Source organism: Frankliniella occidentalis, unplaced genomic scaffold (assembly GCF_000697945.3).
Source record: "Frankliniella occidentalis isolate FOCC.00 unplaced genomic scaffold, Focc_3.1 Scaffold157, whole genome shotgun sequence".
Classification (NCBI taxonomy): domain Eukaryota; kingdom Metazoa; phylum Arthropoda; class Insecta; order Thysanoptera; family Thripidae; genus Frankliniella; species Frankliniella occidentalis.
Genome location: NW_026267283.1, coordinates 726,211 through 744,963, shown reverse-complemented (window position 1 = coordinate 744,963; position 18,753 = coordinate 726,211). Strand labels below are relative to the sequence as shown.

Genomic DNA, 18,753 nt, shown 5'->3' with positions numbered 1-18,753 from the left:
CCCCCCGGTTCACTTCATCAGTCTCCCTTGTCGCTGTCGCCCGGCCCGGAGCCCGAGGAGGAGAGAAGCAGGGCCAGACTCGATCGACGCCATGCCGCACATGGTTCTCTCCGCTCCGCTCGGCTCAGCGCGCGGCCCGCCACCGCCGCCGGGCTCCGGTGCGCCCGCGCGACACGCACGCACGCACGCACGCTCGCGCACCTGGACTTACCCCAAAGGAGTACCTGCCTGCGATCATCTTCAGTCTTCAGGTGGACCAGGCAGGCGTGCTTCGGCGAGGAAGTAGTGGTCAGTGGATACGGAAAAAGGCATCGTTCCAGTTCCAGTGCGACGTTACAGAACCCCATATAGACGAACTACCTAGTCAAATTTCGAGAGAGGTAAAGGGTTACGAACACGACAGACATTTGACTTCTCAACTTACCTTGTGTCCACGAGCGTTGTCTCTCTCGCGCGCACCAGTTCAACGCCACGGCAAGCGGCAAGCTCCTCTGAGGCGAACCATTCTCCCTTCGACAGATCGAGACGGTCAAAAAGTCTACTTCACCGACGTCATTGCGCTCCGCGCGCAGCGTCCCCGCGACCGGGCGACGTTTCCTGCAGCCAGGCGACTCCGGCGTGGCCCGGACTCCAGCAGGCCCCTCTCCGCGCTGCTCCGTACCGGCCGGCTGCAGCAACCGCAGCGCGACGCATTGTTTCTGGACAATGACGGCGGGCGCGTACGGGCCGGGCTGTGCCTCCCGGGCCGAGCAAGGCTGCAGCCCTCCAGCCGCTGCCTCCGGCATTGCATAACGGCGGGGTGGGCTGCTGTCCTCCGCCGCACACCCTGCTGTCCGCGGCTCCAACGCGACCCGCGCGAAGCTGTGGTGCCCAGCGCTATACACCGCCGAACACCCGGAGGATTACCTTGCTGTCCGCGGACCCACCGCGGCCCCGCTGCTGTCCACACGACCGAGACGCCGTCGGCGTCGTGGTGTCCACCTTCCTCGCATCCTTCTGTTCGTCATCATCTTCCCCGGAGCCCGACTGTCACTCTTGGCGGAACGGATCCAGCCAGATCCGACCAGATCATGCAGGGCCTCGGCACGGCACGGCCCTGCCCGGACCAGGCCGGTGGTGCCATGCGAGTAGTGGATACCCGATACGGCCGGTCAACTGTGCCCTGGGCCGGGCCCCGGGCGGGGCGGGGCGGGGTGGTGCGGGGCCCGTCTCAGGATCGGATGTCGCACGCTTCCTGAGCTCGCACAGGGACGGTGGAGGTAGCCTGGCCACGCCACGCCAGAGAGGGCTCAGGACGAAGATCGGGGACTCGCGGCAGATCGCCAGAGGGGCCCAACTAAAGCCGCCTCATCCTCTCTCGAACCAGGACGCCGGCTTGCTGGATACCGCTCTCGTCCTCGGGCAGCTTCGGCTCGTACCTCTGAAACTAACGAGAACACTCGCGTCAGTACCGGGAGGGGCGCTCGCGGACCACCCCAGCGCCAGCGCGCCTGCGAGGTAGGCCGGCCCGGCCGACGGCCCTGCCGTGCGGGTCGGCCTACGCTGCAGGTGCCGCGGGGCGCGGGCTGGCGCGGGCGGGCCGCGCCGGGGGCGTGTAATGTTACCTGTCCTGTTTTGCATCCTGCTGGAGGCCAGCCTGCCTGCCGCTGCCGGCGCCGGCGCGGTTGTGGGAACCTGGTGGGTAGGAGGCATGGCCGCAGCGCCCGCTGCGCTCGCTGCACTCCTTGAAGAGGCCCAGCGGCCCATGTCGGTAACCCTAGCGCGCCGTGCCAGGTCGGATTCGGACAAACGTTTAACCCTCGGTGCTCGGGCTCGGCCTCCTCCGCCGTCCCTCGAGGGGCACCTGGGCATTTAAGCGCCCGCACTGTCACCGGCGGGGTCACACCACGTCGTGCGTCCGTCGAGCGTGCCCGTGGCCCCCGGGGCGCCATCGTCGTCCTGCCTCGGCTGCTGCACCGTCGCTTGAGTTCCGTGTTACCGCTCCTCTCAATGGTGCGCTCCTGGTGCATTTTGGGAGAGAGTCGGGGAGGATGGCCTGCCCTGCCGCAGCAGCACGCCCCCGCCAGGGCCGCACGGACCGCACTGGGTACTGGTTTCAAAGCGGTGGTGAGAGGAATGAATGAACGACTCTAGCACCATTTGAAATCAGTTCTTTGTGAGCGTCCTTCTCAGCCGCCAACTCAACGCGGACTGGATACACAAACTGGAATATTTTCTGCTCCACATTTTCACCAAAGACTTGATGTGAGTATTTCTTCTTTTGTCTTGAGTGGTGGAGGCACCCAAACAAATGTTTTGATGATTGTAAATTAAACAATGATAAACATTTCAAATTTTATTGTTTTTAAATTTATTGCAGCTAAAACCTGAGTAATGCATACTACCTACTGTATGTATTTATTGCTTTCTTAAGGAGTCATCATAGATTTGCGGCCACAACCATTAATTATAAACTTAAAATCCCCAGAGGTGACACATCGGACAAAATTAAATTAAACAAAATATATATCCTGCATGCAACAATTTGAAAGGTACATAGGTACTTTTAATTTAACCTTCGGGTGGCAGTCAGCCACTTAGACTGCCTCTCTTATTGTGAAACTTACAAAGTATGTTGTTAAAAAGGGCCCCACTGATGTTTTGTTTAATAGATAAAATAAGACATTAATGAGGGGTTTAAAGCCTCATCCTTTTTTTTTTTCCATTTCAGTCTAAATAAACAAGAAAAATCAAAAAGTTTCAGGAGATTTTTAAAAAAACTGATCATGTTATGTTGCTAAACATTATTTGCTCTCCAAACAGTATCAGTCTGTTTACTGAAGGAACATAGGCTTTCCACCCTAACTACCTCTCAATCACGAAATCATGAAAGAGGGGAAACTAGATGGTTTAAAATAATTTTGCTTTTTAGATTTAAAAAGTAAAAAACAGACAACCATAACTAATTAGTATGAAACGCAGTTTGCTCTCAAGTCACTGGTATAAAAGGAAGACAAGCAAACATTAACACTGCCTGCTATAAGCATTAAAAAAAATATCATCAAAAAGTATCTTACTAAACAATAAATTAAGATACCGGCAACTTACAATTTTGGAGAGCAATAACAAAACAAAAAAAGAGAAGAAAAAAACAGTCTTATTACACAAATTGGCTCCCTTGGGGAGAAACAATGAAAATATTTACACACTAGCAGAAAAAAACAGAGGAACTTTAGCAACTCATTAAAATAAATAGTAATTACAAGAAAAAAATACATACATTACCCACTTTTTATAATTAAAAAGAAACAGGTAGAGAGATTAACAAGGGGACAGAAATTGAAGACCTGATAAAGCACTGCTAGCAAATCACATTACAAATGCGATCAGAACAGAACAACTTTGGAAATAGAGAAGACGATCTTCCAAAACCCAAGAATAAGGCTGCTCTTACAAATATCATTATTTAATATTCTAAGAGCTGTTTTACAATGACACAATCTAGTACCTAATCAGTAGCAAGAATCAAGCAGCTCAGTGAGAGGTATCAGTGTGATTTTGTGTAACCCCTGTCTCCACTCCATTTAGGTCTGAGCTGACCACTGACATTGAAATATTATGCTTACTATCTTATCAGTACAAAAAGGAATGTTGCACTTCCTTCATATTGCTACAGAAAAATGATGACTTGGCACCATGACTAAAATTGAACCGGAAATGCGTTTTGCATTTGTAACAACAATCACACTTTTGCCCTACCAAAGTCCAATAAGAAAAAAAATATTTCTTAAATAGCTCCATTTACCTCAAATGACTATCACTATTACTGCAGAAGTTATTGCATCTGTATGAAAAATACAGCTTCCTGCATACACTATTCCATTTCAAAAAAATGAAAACCTGGAGTATATTTACTATACTTTAACATTTTTTTTAAAAAATGTGCTGGGAAAAGTGCCTTTTATAAGATATTTCTTGTACTAATGTTATGGTAAGAAAAAAAAGTGACTTCAACCTCAACTTGCAAACTGGAAAACAATGTCACTTGTTGTAATGAAAAAATAATTTTCTCTACAAACAAAGCTTAAAGGCAGTTTACTTCCATGTAGCTTGCGGCATCTACCCAACCATACACCACAGCCTTAACAAAAGAACTAAGACAATAAAGAGAGCAGGTAGGAGCTATTTTTCTTTATATGGTAACAAGTCCCCGTCTTTGTCTAGGAATAGAAGAATTTGATGCTTCTTTTGTTGCAGGTTTAGAAGGAACTGTAGGAAGTGTTGATGATGTTGACTCTTTTTGAAGCTTAAGCCAGGTATCTCCTAGAGCCTTTGCAAAATGGTCGTCAACTGAAAAGAAATAGAACAAAAATTAGCAACAGTTTCACAGAAAAGTATTATCCTACAAAATTTACAGTAATAGTGTTGAGAGAAAGCCCACCAGATAATCCAGTTATAGATGGTCCATTGCTTTCTTCGTCCTCATTGGTACCATTTGGTTTGGAAGAAACAGTTTTCTTTGCAAAAAGAGTTAAATAATCTTTGCCAAGAGACCTTCGGAAGTGTTCATCAATTACAGGGTCGCACATTCCATCACCTGGGGAAACAAACAGATTTCAAATTATGAAAATTATGAGTGTGATGATATTTGACGATTGAATAAAAGTGCAGAGCTTCGCCTTACTAACCAGAGAGAGATTCTGAAACTTTGGCACTTTTAGCTGGTTTTGCAGGCTTATCTGATTCCTTTAATAGCGTAGGGCTGGGAGGAGCACAGGTAATAACTGACGGCCTGAAGACAATCGAAAGACAAAACATGGTCAGAAAACACGTTCATGATCATTTCCTTCAATCAAGTCGGTCGCCTCATTCGTCCACACGGACGTAAACGCTAGTGGCGTATGTAAGTAAGTACGCACCTCGCCAGGGGCATGCGGTAACCGGGCTTGGAGATGGCCTCCGAGTAGGAGGGCGGCGAGCCCCTGCCGGGCGGGGGCGTGGCCGGGGAGGCGGGGATGGGCGAGGACACCTTCCTCCGCTCGGGCGCGGGCTTGGCGGCGCGAGCCGCGGCGCGCTCCGCCGTGCGCGGGGACACGCGGCTGCGGGTCGACATGTCCAGCGGCGCGTCCGCGCCCTGCTGGCCGCCCTGCTGGCCGCACTGCTGCTGCTGCTGGCCGCCGACCGCGGTCGCCTTGGCCGTCGCGTAGTCTGGCAGCGAGTCGCGAGCCCGGCGGTCCCTCCTCCACCTCACGGACGGAAGTGACTTGCGGGCCTCCTCTGAACAAAACAAGATGCAAAAGTGACGCAACATTAGCAAACCAGTAATAGGTTAATAATAAGAATAGTAAAAAGAGACGTGAGGCAATGCTGTTGAAATGTCGCCACAAGAACACAGTACCTACATCAGCAGAGCATACTATACTTTGATGGCACTCTCCCATAATAACCCTTTCACCGCCGAATTTGTGAAATAGAGTTAAAACGAACTACTATTGGCAATATGTAAATGCGACATAGGCATATAGCGCGCCACCGGGAAACCGACCCCCTAACAGGAACGCCGCACACTTGAATGGAAAAGCGACACATGAGACACATGCTTCAGGGGGCTCCACGCCACGCTCCACGGCGCGGTGGCCGAGTCCAGACCGCCCAGACGCCCAGTGAAGCGTGCGAGGGCACAGCGATGCACAGCATGCTGGCGGTCACTTCACTTCATTCCAGGAGCCTCTGAGCCTCTGAGCCTCTGGAACGACCACGCCGGGAGGGAAGTCCGGCTCCACGGCCAGTGTGCGCCGCCGCCGAATGGCTTGCTTGCTTAGCTCTCTCACCTTGTTGCTGCTGTTGTCCCTCCACCCAGGGCTGCCAGAGGGAGCACCCGGTGAGGTGCCAGTTGCACAGCACTCCCCCGACGCACATGGCCGCACTCATAGACAAACGCACGGGGGGCGCAAGAGCGGGGCTCGACTGAAGTGGGTGCGGGCGCGGGGAGCGGATCGGGGCGCGGGGCGGGGCGCGGCGTGGTGGGGCCCAAGCGGCAGCCGGTGAGCAGCGGCGCGAGCGCGGCGGGAGAGCGGCGGTGTGTGGTGCGCGCGGGGTGCCGGCGTCCGGCGGACTGAACTCAACCATACGAAACGAAACGAAACGAACCGGCGGGCGGGCGGAGGTGGGGCGGTACGGCGTAGCATCGCATCACATCGCTTAGCGGGCGCCCCGCCACGCCCCGCCCCTCCGCGGGCAGCCTCCTCAGCCGCATTGTAAGCATTCCTGCAGTGGTCAGACGGGTGCACACGGGCACAGAGCGGGCTGGCGAGAGGGGTGAGGAGGGGGGTGAGGGGGGCCGCGCAATGGCAGGGCACCGGGGCCACGAGAGGGTAACGAGGCGAAGGGGGAGCAGAGGGTAATGAGGGGATAACCACGGGGGAGGGGGCAGAGCCAGTCGCAGTCGTTGACGAACTGGGCCGTTTATCTCCACGGCTCTAGTCTGATCAGTCTATTATTGCCCGAGGAAGCGCCTTAGCAGGCCGTATAAGCATCCCCCGCCCCTTTCCCCCCAGCTATTAGTAGCTAAGCGGGTATGCTACGCTTACGTCGTCACGCGGCCTATCATCCTCCAACACACGGGCCCAGCCCATAGATTCCGCCCGCCACACCGCGTCGTCACGAGGGTGTGACCCGGTGCGACCCCGCGCAGCGGCACGCCGAGGTCACCCGAGCAGACACCACACCACACGACACACGCGGCCGCCACCGCCACCACCACCACAGCCCGCGGCCCCCGCGGCCGCGCCCGCCAGGGTGACTAACGTGCGGGCCCGCACACCGGCATGAGTGCGTCCGCAAAAATGCCATCTATTTGGCCACGCGCTACGCTGCGCTGCGCCACGCCCCGCTGCTGGCTCGCGTCGCCCGGCCCGGCCTTCGCCACGGTCTTGGGCGCCTTCCAGCGGCGGCCGTCTGGGGGCCCGGCCCGGCCCCGCCGCACTGTCGGACCGAGTGACGGCCATTTCCTCCAAGCCGGGCCCCCAAGTGCCCAGCAGCGGCCGCCATGAATGAGCCCCTGGACAGGAAGCGAGGCGGCGGCCGGCGGCGGCGGCTGGACCAAACTGGGAGGCTGGGAGGGGGGCTCTCAGCTCAGGAGGTCAGGGGCCGCTGTAAGGACAGGCCTCGAGGGCCGCTGTCGCGTCGTCGCGTCGTCGCGGTGGAGCCGTGGAGGAATGCGGCAGCAGCAGAGAGGCGCCGCTCATCGACACCTCCGCCTGACATCACGCATTACATCACGGCGGGGCCGCGGGCCGGGCCGGCCGGAGGTGGCCGGGCGGGCCCCGATCAGCCGTGACGAGGCCCCGGGCCCGGCCCCGGCAGCCGCAGGGCCTTCCCCGCCGCGCCGCACGCATCACCATCAAAGGGAAAGGGATAGCAGCCCAGCCAGCAGACCCCCGTGCGCCTGCGCAGCGCGCAGCCCCAGCGTCCGTCGGGGCAATTCTCTGCCTGCGCTCTTTTATTCGAGTCGTTCGACGCTCCGAAAGCCAAGAAACAATTTTCGGCGGTCGATCCAAACTGCGGTGGTGGGGAGCAGCAGCGCAAAGCTGGTCCAAGACTCCTCCTCCTCCTCCTCCACTCTGATCACGGCGGCGGCCGAGCGCGGCGGGAAGATAAAATTCCTCCATGGCCGGCATTCCATTGAGAAGTGCTGCACGAAGGCTGCACGGCAAACGGGGAGGAGGAGAAGGGGGATGAGGGGGAAGGGGCTCCAGAGCACACGAGCTGCACGCCAGGCAGGATGTAGCGCGGGAGCAAGAACCTGGAGGAGAGGAGGATAAGAGAGGAGGAGAGAGGCAGTGAGAGGACGAACAGGAGGGCAGAGAGCAGGACCGAGGCCCAGACCGCCACGCCGCCGCCGTATACGGGGGCGGCCGAGACGCGTGCGGCCGGCAGCAGCAGAGCAGATAGCGCACTCGTGTCTCATTCCGATCAGCCCGGCCCTGGTGCGTTTGTTGTATTTCTGCGCGGGCGATAGCGGCGGCGGGCCGGACCTGAGCCGGACAGGGAAGGGCGGGTCCATCCACTAATGGAGCAGCCGGCAAAATGATAACGTGCCGAACAAAACCGAGCGAGTGCGCGCGGCCACCTGCGCATCTGTGACACGCGGTCGCTGCTGCTTGCGCTGCGCCAACTGATTCAGAAGATCGCATTCGCAGCGCAGCTCTGTCAGACGTCTGCGGAATCAGTAGTAGGTGGCTGATTAACCCCGCGCACTTCTGTAGTTATGCTGTACCGCATTCCTACGTGCGGACGGGTTGCCTATATACTCACACGGTCCGTAAAGGCGCCGTGGACAGGGGTGATAGGCAAGCTCGCCCGCCACTCGTGCGTGAGGTACAGTACAACTACAGAAGTGCGCGGGGTGAATCAGCCCCACATCGGCTGCCTCTGCCTGCTCGCGCACATCTCGCTCTCGCATGCCCGCACACACACACACACACACACACACACAGTGCACGCCAAAGGCACTCGATAATTTGTCACCCCAACATTCCGCTAAAAATACGGTGCGGCGGCGGCGTGGCGGCGCGCGGCGACACGAGCCGCGCGCTCGCACACCTTGGGGCGTTTGTGCCCGCCCGGTCGCCCCGGTGGTGGCCTGCTGGCGCTGCTGCTGCTAGGCGATTCCGCACAGCGTTTTCTCGTGCCCTCTCACTCCCACCCAGTGGCGGTGTCCAGTGAGTGCGACAAGGACGGAGGTACGAAAGCGCTGTGCGGAATCGCCCTGCTGGCGCGCGCGACACCACCGCCGCCCCTGCTACAACACGCCTACACCTGGCGGACAGGTGGACAGACACCAACGCCGTCACCGGCACCGGATATCCGCGAGCGGATGGGGCGGATGGGGCTTGCGGCGCGCGGAGCAAGAGATGCGAGGCGCGACAGCGACGCCGCCGGGAGGGCCGGGCCGCTGCCGCCCCGCGGCGTTTTTAAATTCATCACGAGGCTCCGCGCCGCCCCGCCATTCCAATCTCGCGCCGCCGCCAAGCCAAGCCACAGCCGCGTCTCGAGGCGCGGGTCCTCCCCTCGCCTCGGCTGCCTCGGCCGGATGACGGCCGCGGCCCACCAAAGCGTGTTGTACTCTCCGGACACTGCTGCGCCTCGCGGCGTGGCGCGGCGGGGCGGAGCGGGGCGAAGAGTACGTTTGCGGCACGCCACGGCCCATTCATATAACGGCCAGGTCGGCCCGGCGGCTCCATCACGCAGCATTCACTCACTCTCCCTCCCTGCCTCTCCCTCTCCCCCTCTCTCTCTTTCTCTCATTGGGGCACTCGCTCTCTCGGCCGGGCTGCGGCTGCAGCAGTCGCGCCCGCCTCGCACGCAGCCCCGGGCTGCATTAGTCAATGGAATGTCGCTCTCGTCCCGATCTTTATCCCCGATACGAGCAGCCAGCAGCAGCAGCAGCAGCAGCACGAGGAGGGAATTTTTCTTTCCCATTTCCAAGCGATCATCCGAAGTGGTGGGCCGGGGCTGGGCTGGGCCTCGGGGCCCACAGTATGACGGGTCCCGTTCGGCCCAGCAGAGCATTCCAATATGTGGCAGTCACACACACACACACGCACACGCACGCACGGCCCGCCGGTCCGGCGCCTGCTGCAGGCGGAATGCAACCTGCACGTGCAGCGGAGGCAGGCCCAGGCAGGCCGGGCAGGCGCGCCGCCGGCACGGCCGGCACGCCCACGCATCATGGGGGAATTCCTCGCAGCCGCGAAGCGCGAGGGGAAGAAGAATGCCTCCCTGCAGCCGCCGCCGGCCGCCAGTCCCGTATACTACCCACATGTGCAGTCTCCCACACCACCCGCTCAGAGCGACCGCACACTGTCGGACAAGTCAAAGCAATACAACACAAAATACGAAAGGCTTCTGCAATATGGTCACCCCAGTTTCGCCCGAGTGCGCGCCTCTAACTTTCGAACGAGTGTGACAAGGCGTGTTTTGAGCACACCATTTTGACGGTGGCCAGCAAAACAAGCACACAGCAGTTATGCGCCTACTCGCATACCATTGTCTTGTAGTACATGACGCGCCCCGTCCTTCGACACAACCGTTTTCGCAGCCAGCTACCGTGGTCGAGAGACGAGACGGCGCGACCCTAACAACGGCCGCCACCCACGCGGAAGTGAAGCCGATCTCCCGTCCACAACCAGCAAAAGATTTCTGCCAATGTGTAGAGAAATGTGATGGCAGGGCGTCGCGCTGCTGCTGTTGCTGGGCATAGGGAAGGCACGACTGCGCCGCCCCGCGCCGCCCCCGCCGAGCGGCCCGCAGCATCAGCTGCTGAGGCCACAGCCGCCGTCCCCCCCGGAAACGCCGACACGCCGAAATGCTACACCCACATCCCTGCAACCCCGGGGTGGTGGAGCCGCAGGGCCGTCGTCAGCCCCCTCGCTGGCCCTCGGCGCCCACGCGTCGCTGGTCTTCGCGAAACGAGAGTGAGAGAGAGACGTGATAGGCAAAGCAACGCGCTGACTGAACCAGTTCCCCCCGCGGCCCCGCGGCTCGCCGGGGGGAGGGGGGGGGGAGTGAAGGGGGCCCAACTGCTGAGACGGCTCAGACGGACGGGTCGGAGGCCTCGTTTGTCTCTCTCCCACTCATTTCAAAGACAGGCCGACGGGGCGGGCGGCCCACCTGGCGCGGGGCCCCGCTGCTGCTCGCCGCGGCCGCGGCCCCCCAAAGGCTCTGCCGGGACTCTGCCAGCCATAAGCGCCGGGTGTAACCGGGGCGCCCCCCAAGTGTAAGCCGGCAGAGGACGCGCCCGAGCCGCGGCAGCCGCGGCGGGGGAATGCGGCCAGGCAGGCCCGCCTAGGGCGCATGTGTGAGGTGCGATAGTGGCCCCGCGCCGCCCCGCCGCCCCGCCCGCCCCGCGCACACGGACGACAAGAAGAGGAGCACACCGCGGCTAAAGCACAGGCCGCCCCGGCTCGGCTCGGCTCGGCCCCGCCGGGCCCTGCCGTGGCGCGGCCCGGCTCGACTCGTACATCGTGACTCGTGGCCATGGACGCATTCCATCAACCGGCATTGCCGCGATGCACAGCCAACAAAAAACCGTAAAGCAGCGGTTGGTCCCGCGCGGCTGGCGCGGCTGACCCCGGTCACCAAGCACCGGCCCTCCACGGTGGGCGGCGGCGGCGCGGCTGCTGGCTGCAACGGCTGCACCCCCGGCCCACACTGGCCGGCTCGGCTCGGCTTGCCGCCGCCGCAGAGGGAACATCGTAGACCAATGCCATAGCTCCCAGAAAATAAATTAGGATCAATTGTCCATGGAGCCGCAGCACGCCGAGGACTTACAGACCCTCCCCGTTCCCCTTCCTCTCGCCTTCCCTTCCCACTGCCGCTTTCACCTCGCTCTCGCAATCTCCCGGAACTTTGAACACCCGCGCGTATGGTCAAGAGGGGAAAAGTCGGATAACGAAATAAAATTCTTGCTAAGAGTTTTTCAGGAATAGACCAGTAGCACACTCCGTATAGTCAGGTCAGAAGAGTGTACTGTATGAGAACCGCATAATTCTCTGCCAGGAGAAAAGGGAGTCGAACCAGCCTCAACAAACAGTCATACTCTTATTATCAGCACAACCTCCCCGATTTGAACAAAATGGAACTGAAATCCAGAAAGCCCAACAGGTTATTATAATCATGAGAATACGAGCAGCATGGATGATTTTTCTTTCTCTATGTAATTGGAAACTAAATAAAACAATAATGCGAACGAATTTAATCTTCAGTTCAACTGTTGGCAACTGACAAGCAAAACAAGATCTCAACATGTACTCACCATACGACGGTGGGAGACAGCTTCCTTGCACCATTGTAGCGGCGAGTGATAATACTTCTAGGGGTGAGTCCGCACCTTCCATTCTGATTTGGTAACGTTTATCTGTATGAACACAAAGCAGAGAAGAAAGGCGATGAGATTAAAGTAAATATTTATCAAAATTGAAAGGGCAAGGGACAGGTCACAATGACGAAATTTTTGATTGACGTGAGGAATGCTTAAATTAGGAGGCAACAAAAGCAGATTAGAAAAAACAACATTACCAAAGTAAAGCTTTTGATTTTTTTTTCTCACTCACATAGTCTGTTTTGAACAAATTCTAGCACAAATTTTTAGGGTCACATTTAAATGTTAACAAACAATAACTCTAAAGTTGTTTGTAAAATCCAGCCTAAAAATATTTTTGTGTAGAAAAATCAATATTATGCTATGGGTGTCCTAAAATTCCTCAGCACGAGTAAATTCCAAAGATTAAAGTCAGTGACCAAAAATCAACAAAAATTCATGGAAACCTAAAGGATAATAGGGGATCTGCCTCTAAACCATAGAGCACACGCGTTTTCAAACGAGGAGAAATGCCAAAAAAATGTTCTGAGTATAACATTTGTTTTACACATCTTACCACTTTCAGATTACAAACTCACATTTCGCACAATTGAAATTGTGAAAGGAATGAACAGGAAATCCACACAACACTTGATTTCTCTTCAAAAATTGTCAAATTCCACAACACCCTTCTGCTAACAAACAAGAGTTTGACATCGTATCCAACCTCGGCATTATGGAATGTAAAGAATGAACGGAATGGAGCCTACGGCAGTGGCTCTCTCTCTGAGAAAACTCGGAAAACGACGCCGCTTGTGTTTGCCTGCCAGAGCTCTACTACATTTTGCGTAAGCGTCACTCTTTCCACCATATACCTTACTCAACAGACTGAACGACAGCTACGCTTGCCCGACTATAAAGTTATACCGCACGTGATTGGCCACAGCGTGTACGTTGGTACCATTGGCAGCAACCGTCTACTAATAAAAGTAACATGATCTTCTACACAAAATCAAGATATTCTAGTGATAGTGCCATGTTGAAAACTCAATTCATTGCATCAACATAGTCGTTTGTGGGCACTATTTGTAGTCTCCAATCGTAAATTGGTTAAATTTGTTTTGTGTTATATTGGCACAATGAGTTTAGTTTTCCCACCGACCACTGTAGCGCTAGTGTATTGTGTATTTGTTTTCTGCTTGTGCTCCATGCTTGAACTAGGTTATAGCTAAGCTAGAAAACCATGTATGTTTTTTAATAGCCATTCTTGTTTACATCATTATTTCGAAACGAACTCTCTCTAATTTACTCATTTGCACGATAGTTTTCAATTTGTATATTTTCGTCGACAACCTTTCCGAATATTAGTAAAAAAATATGCCAACCGATAACCGACGAATTCAGGGGCCTGAGATTTCAACTCCCTATTGTGTATTTGGAAGTTCGACTGAAAACGAGGATGAAGATGGTTGTTTCAAGTCCACCGATCCCTTGTCATCAACTCGCAAAGATGGAAGAGCTCTACTGGAGCATAGGAAAATTTGTAAGGGATTATGTTTGTCACAACAGCCGAAGTGCTTTTTAAACTTGTTGTATGTAATGATTTAATTTATTTGTTGCAGATATGAAGACTGGTGTTGTAAGCCAAGCTAAAGGTTCCGCTTACATTGAACTTAACAACACCAAAGTTATCTGCTCAGTATTTGATCCCAGAGAAATTCCTAATCGCGTTGAATACAGTCAACATGGTGAATTATTCTGTGTATTAAAGTTTGCCCCATTTTCGTGTACTACCAGACGGTCCCATCAACAAGATGCTGAGGAAAAGGAATTGAGCCTCAATCTGAAGCGAGCACTGGAACCTGCTGTTTGTCGTGTAGGGATTAAACACTGTTTTATTTTAATCTGTTAAATTATTTTTTTATGAGGCTAGTAATATAATATTTTTGTTTCCTTCTTAGCATGAATTCCCAAATTTTCAAGTTGACATTTACGTCCTGATCTTGGAAAGTGATGGCGGTTCTCTGGCTGCTTCAATTACTTGTGCAGGACTTGCTTTGGCTGATGCACATGTACCAATGTATGACCTTGTGACTGCTGCCTCTTTGGTATGTACTTGTATGATTTATCATTAATTATTTTATTTTTATTCTGTGACTTAGTGTGACATGTTATGCTATATTTTATAGTTTGATATTTTTATTAAACATGTAGGGTGTTGCTGGGGATGTGTTGATGAAAGACCCATCAGAAGAGGAAGAAAAACTTTGTAGTCAACATTTTGAGCGGAGTAATCTGAACCATGGATTAATAACTGTGTCATTAATGGGTGCACACACTCAAATTACTCAAGTTTGGCAGACAGGATCCATGACAACAACTTGTGTTTCCGAATCACTTACACATTTAATTCAGTCGTGTGAAGAAACATATCCTATTGCACAGCGATGTTTGGTAAAGAGTGTTGTTGATACAATTTCTAAAAAGAAGGTTCCAGAGCAGTCATGAATTAAATACTACTAAGAAAAATCTTACTGTCTGTTTTTTTTTTGTTGTTTTTTCCCGCTTGTAAGTCAAAATGTAATTTGATAAATTTACTTACCTATTCCAATAAAGCTGGTTCTTCTTTTTAATCATTATCATCAGTTTGTCAGTTTGAATCTCCCCATGACCATGACTCACAACCTAATAGTGATTTCATAGAACACTAATTCATGATAATACATGCCGAGCTATCCTTTTTACTAGAGAACCATTATTTCAAAGCAGTTGCACCTCGACTTCGAATTAAAAGTAAAACAAAGAAATAATTTAAAATACGTTTTCAAAACCTTTACATTGTGATTGTTATCTTGTTGGTTTGGGTGGTAGAGTTGGCCCATCTGTCATTTGTCATTGTATCAAAATAATAAAATGGATTGTTATTAGTTTTGTGGTTGTTTCTGTGAAAGCTAGGACGTAGATTAGTTTTAAGATATTTGTTTTCATCCTAATTTCACTATGAGTTTAAAATCTACCAACTGGCCACAATTGCAGTTTTGAAAATCAAAAATTCGCGTTTCTAACCTGTAAATGCTGTGGTCGGGTTCAGGCTAGATGACGCTTGCGTCTAGTTTAGGGGGTGCTAGGGGGTCCTGAGACTCACCGCCTTAGAAACCCATACAAAGTATATGTGGGAAAAAACGTTCCCGACAGCTCAGGACCCCCTAGCACCCCAAGCACCCCTCTAACTAAACGCAAGCGACAGATCTTTGTGTGGCCATTTGTTTTGTTTTCGGACAAGACGGATTCGCCTTGACATATTGGCCTTTCGCATCCATGTCTTGACAAATAGTCGTGGAAGATCCTCATTTAATTCGTCTTCACGACCTGTGTTATCTTTCTTCTATTGAAAATGAGTGTCACTGAAAGAGAGATCAGAAATGCCGCGGAGGTTCTGCTAACTGGAAGTTATTCAAGTCAGTTGCATAGCCATAGTCAGCCCCACAGTCAGCCTTCTCCTTATCACTTTTGTAAGTTAACGTTTTGAACAGTCTCTCAATGATTTCATTCCATGCCTCAATAATATTTTCTGTCTCTGTGTACCACTCTATTTTTTTAAATATTTTTTTTTGTGTAGAGATAAACATGCTTTGTTGTAAGTTCATAATTTAAGATACTGTCTCAATTTTTTTAAATGCCTCTTTTTCTGTAGATGCAAGTTATTTACATGATGAAGATATATATGTTGGAATGAGCCGTAACAACAGAATGTCTGTCGTAAGAAGGTTCTTCTGTCTCCTGGTTACATTTGATCTCTTATTAACTGGTCTCATGTGGTTAATGTGTATGATGGTAAGTAATACTAATACTGAAAATGGTAATGATAATTTTACTGCTCTATACAGATATTAATAACTCTTTGCCTTAGCTGGTCAGCGGCGGAGATATAATTGTGTCTTTCACCTCACAAGTTGTGCACTACCATATAACATCATCCCTTTTTGATATTGTGGTAAGTTTTCTATTTTTGCAATCTTATTCCCAGTGGATATACTTTCCATGATTAAAAAAATTTATCTTCTCTTGTATTTAGATGGCTGCCATATCAAGGTTTACTGTTCTTCTATTGTTTTATGGGTTACTCCGTAGCAGCCACTGGTGCGCTGTAGCGGTGAGTTAAATATGAGATTAATTGTTTTGCAATTACTTTTCCTATTTAGCATTCATATTGAAGTGGCACTTTATGAATTGTCTTTACAGATTTCAACTGCCGGTACTTGCATATTTTTGATAGCAAAAGTTTTTGTTTTTGATGTAAGTTTTTTTGTACTGCATTTTTTTACTACCTTTTCTAACTTTACATTTCTACTTATTTTCCACCATCTGTAATTTGATCTATTATTTTGATTATTTCAGTGGGCTAAGGCCAGCCAACCAACATTTCAGGTAATGCTGATTCTAGTTTCATTTGTTTTGGCCTGGGGTGAAGCATGGTTTTTAGACTTCAGAGTTCTCTCCCAAGAAATGAAAGCAAAAGAATGTTTACTTTGTAAGTTTACTCATTGACATTTTCTGTTTGTTTTCTTTTTTTCTTTTGTGTTTTGCTTTAACAAATTTTGATTTGTTTTCAAGCCTCAACCATGTATCAAGAAAGTGAAAGAAATCCAATTGTTAGAAATTATATTAATAATCTGCCTGGTTCAAGAGACAATCCAGAGTCTATAGCTAATTTTTATTCTCCTCTGGAATCCCCCCAAGGTACTCTATTATCATACACCTTGATTGTGGATTGCTTGATATTTCAGATAACTCTCTCAACCAGTAATTATTTACTTCCTCTTTACAGACTCCGATGATGAAGCAGGTAGCAGCAATCAATGTACAAGCAAGGTAAAGGCAGCACTTATTTCATTGTTAGAAATTTTTGTGGGGTGTATGCTAATGTACTTTTCTTTGTTTTCTTTAGCCTCTAGATTACCACAAACATGCAAAAGAGATCCTGGAAAAAGCTTGGGTTCTAATCAATAGCCCAGATTGGCAGCTGGAGAAAGAAACAGTAGAGGGTGCTACTGTGCACTCGAAGACTGTACTAAAGGGCTCTAAAGTTTTCCGTCTTACAGCGAAAATTAATGTGTCGGCTTCAGTATTGTTAAGTCATTTGTTTGATCATGTTGGAGAAATGCCATCCTGGAATCCCACTGTGATTGAGTCAGAGCGTCTAGAGGTACCATATTTTCTTCTTCACACGAACATGTGTCTAGTTGCTTTTAAATGGCCTTCAATCTAATTACTTTTTTGGTTCTTAGGTTATTGATCGACAGACAGATATAACATATCAAGTGAGTGCGGCTGGTGGTGGTGGTGTGGTTGGTAGTCGTGACTTCGTAGTTCTTCGTCATTGGGAAATGATAGATGGTTCATATGTATCTGCAAATGCCTCAGTACCACACCCTAAAAGGCCTCCTGTTAAGAAATATATTAGGTAAGTTTCAATGGAGTGGAGTGCCATTTGTTCTTATATTGTATAATTTTCCCATAGTCTTATTATTGTGCCCATACACATTTGTATTCTTCAAACACTAATACATGAAAATTTTGTCCTATTACAGAGGGGAGAATTACCCTGGTTGTTGGGTTATGAAACCTATTCCTGGGGAGGACAACTGGTGTGTTTTTCAGTGGCTGATGAATACCAACCTCAAAGGTTGGCTTCCACAATACGTTGTGGATTCTGCTTTCACAAATGTGATGTTGGAGTTTTTGGAACATCTTAAAACCTATGGAGGGATGTTAAGTTACAGTTCATTGCCCAACTCATTGAATTAATGACAAGCTACCAAACAGACATTATTACTTTATTTTATTATCTATGGCTGGAACCCTATTATATCTATCATTTAAGGCAGGAAACTTATGTGAACAGCCAAATGTATGTGATATCAGTAGTCTCTTTCATTAAATACAAGAACTGTGTTTTTCATGTCTAACAATCAAGTAGTTTGTGAACGACTAATACACCTACCTGTAAATATGTGATGTGGAACTTGCAATTTCTTTCAATTTCCATTTCTTTTAAGTGATCGCTGTGCTGCTTATTTCCCAAACTTTCGCCAAGAATTTAGCGTAGATTTTCATTTATACAATTATATTTGTTTGTTTGTTTTTTTTGTTTTGATTTTGGTTTGTATAAACAAATCTCCAAGTACTTGTGATATCTAACTTCATCAGATTTTTATCTATCTATGTTTTGTATGTATATGTGATGACATTAATTGATGCAAACCAATACTTCTGATTTTGCTTTTACCCTAAAGACTAATGTTTATCACAAGAGGTTTTTATATACTATAGAAAAAATATTCTAAAATAATTTTAAGTGATGTTTCCTATTCAAACTAGAAGTTTTAGACGTTCCAAGTAGAGGGTCAGAAAATCAGTCTCTCTTTTTGTTAAATCTGTTGTGAGTTATCAGGTTTTCAACATTCCATTTATTTTTTCTGACACTGAGGTGTGACTTCCTTCCCAACTTATAGTCTGGTGCAGTTTCTTTAAGTACTTTTGAAGAAACTAAGATTTTTGTGCTACATTAATAGCAAGTCAACAAACTTGAATCTCCCTCAAACCGGACTCATCACATATTATAGGTAACATTTTCCTGAAATAAAATTGTTCTTGAGCGTGCCATAATCTGTGAGTAATGAAGTAGGAAGTTCCTTAATTTTTATTTTGAGAAAGTCTTAGATGACAGATTCTGTCTGTTGTTAATGATTTTTATCTGTACCTCAAAGTGGTGTGTTTTAAATGACTTATACTCTATGTTTTATTTTGTTTGTTTTTTAGATTAAACAAACCAATTGCAGTTATGAATGAATGAACAATATGAACGATTAAATAAATTCTTTTATACATGTCAAAACTGAGTAACTGAG

At 50.0% G+C, this 18,753-nt stretch overlaps 3 protein-coding genes and 1 long non-coding RNA gene across 7 annotated transcripts; 3 read left to right on the top strand and 1 right to left on the bottom strand.

Annotated features, from left to right (window-relative positions):
• The first annotated feature begins 1,743 nt into the window (after positions 1 to 1,743).
• Positions 1,744 to 2,538, top strand: LOC127750240 (uncharacterized). Its single transcript, XR_008011591.1, has 2 exons — positions 1,744 to 2,244; positions 2,360 to 2,538. It is a non-coding gene; the product is annotated as an uncharacterized LOC127750240 (long non-coding RNA).
• On the bottom strand, positions 2,323 to 12,685 carry LOC113203327 (protein bassoon-like). Of its 4 annotated transcripts, none has more exons than XM_052271302.1 (6): positions 12,420 to 12,685; positions 11,798 to 11,899; positions 4,899 to 5,256; positions 4,668 to 4,771; positions 4,421 to 4,576; positions 2,323 to 4,329 (listed from the first exon to the last, which is right to left on the bottom strand). In XM_052271302.1, the coding sequence occupies exons 2-6, from the start codon at positions 11,877 to 11,879 to the stop codon at positions 4,172 to 4,174; spliced, it is 858 nt and encodes a 285-aa protein (XP_052127262.1). In that variant the 5' UTR covers positions 11,880 to 11,899; positions 12,420 to 12,685; the 3' UTR covers positions 2,323 to 4,171. The 4 variants fall into 4 exon arrangements, 3 of the variants coding, with proteins under 3 accessions (XP_052127262.1, XP_052127261.1, XP_026273734.1); XM_052271301.1 differs by having other exon boundaries at positions 12,442 to 12,683; XM_026417949.2 differs by lacking the exons at positions 11,798 to 11,899; positions 12,420 to 12,685 and adding an exon at positions 5,811 to 6,100.
• A 244-nt stretch (positions 12,686 to 12,929) lies between these two features.
• On the top strand, positions 12,930 to 14,481 carry LOC113203328 (exosome complex component MTR3). The gene is made up of 5 exons (XM_026417951.2): positions 12,930 to 13,087; positions 13,167 to 13,385; positions 13,465 to 13,718; positions 13,804 to 13,950; positions 14,057 to 14,481. The coding sequence occupies exons 2-5, from the start codon at positions 13,220 to 13,222 to the stop codon at positions 14,348 to 14,350; spliced, it is 861 nt and encodes a 286-aa protein (XP_026273736.1). The 5' UTR covers positions 12,930 to 13,087; positions 13,167 to 13,219; the 3' UTR covers positions 14,351 to 14,481.
• Positions 14,482 to 14,695: 214 nt separating this feature from the next.
• On the top strand, positions 14,696 to 18,740 carry LOC113203326 (steroidogenic acute regulatory protein-like). The gene is made up of 11 exons (XM_026417948.2): positions 14,696 to 15,354; positions 15,537 to 15,676; positions 15,753 to 15,836; positions 15,918 to 15,995; positions 16,085 to 16,138; positions 16,241 to 16,373; positions 16,457 to 16,582; positions 16,671 to 16,714; positions 16,791 to 17,048; positions 17,131 to 17,306; positions 17,434 to 18,740. The coding sequence occupies exons 1-11, from the start codon at positions 15,237 to 15,239 to the stop codon at positions 17,648 to 17,650; spliced, it is 1,428 nt and encodes a 475-aa protein (XP_026273733.1). The 5' UTR covers positions 14,696 to 15,236; the 3' UTR covers positions 17,651 to 18,740.
• Positions 18,741 to 18,753: the final 13 nt, after the last annotated feature.

Bases quoted from the DNA above. Each gene is read 5' to 3' on its own strand.
- LOC113203327 (XM_026417949.2), bottom strand. From the start codon at position 5,910: ATGAGTGCGGCCATGTGCGTCGGGGGAGTGCTGTGCAACTGGCACCTC. The intron at 5,257-5,810 runs GTGAGAGAGCTA...TGTTTTGTTCAG, and splicing joins GGGACAACAGCAGCAACAAG to AGGAGGCCCGCAAGTCACTT. The intron at 4,577-4,667 runs GTTAGTAAGGCG...TTGTTTCCCCAG, and splicing joins AGTTTCAGAATCTCTCTCTG to GTGATGGAATGTGCGACCCT.
- LOC113203328 (XM_026417951.2), top strand. From the start codon at position 13,220: ATGCCAACCGATAACCGACGAATTCAGGGGCCTGAGATTTCAACTCCC. The intron at 13,719-13,803 runs GTAGGGATTAAA...TTTCCTTCTTAG, and splicing joins TGGAACCTGCTGTTTGTCGT to CATGAATTCCCAAATTTTCA. The intron at 13,951-14,056 runs GTATGTACTTGT...TTAAACATGTAG, and splicing joins TTGTGACTGCTGCCTCTTTG to GGTGTTGCTGGGGATGTGTT.
- LOC113203326 (XM_026417948.2), top strand. From the start codon at position 15,237: ATGAGTGTCACTGAAAGAGAGATCAGAAATGCCGCGGAGGTTCTGCTA. The intron at 15,355-15,536 runs GTAAGTTAACGT...CTTTTTCTGTAG, and splicing joins GCCTTCTCCTTATCACTTTT to ATGCAAGTTATTTACATGAT. The intron at 15,677-15,752 runs GTAAGTAATACT...TCTTTGCCTTAG, and splicing joins TGTGGTTAATGTGTATGATG to CTGGTCAGCGGCGGAGATAT.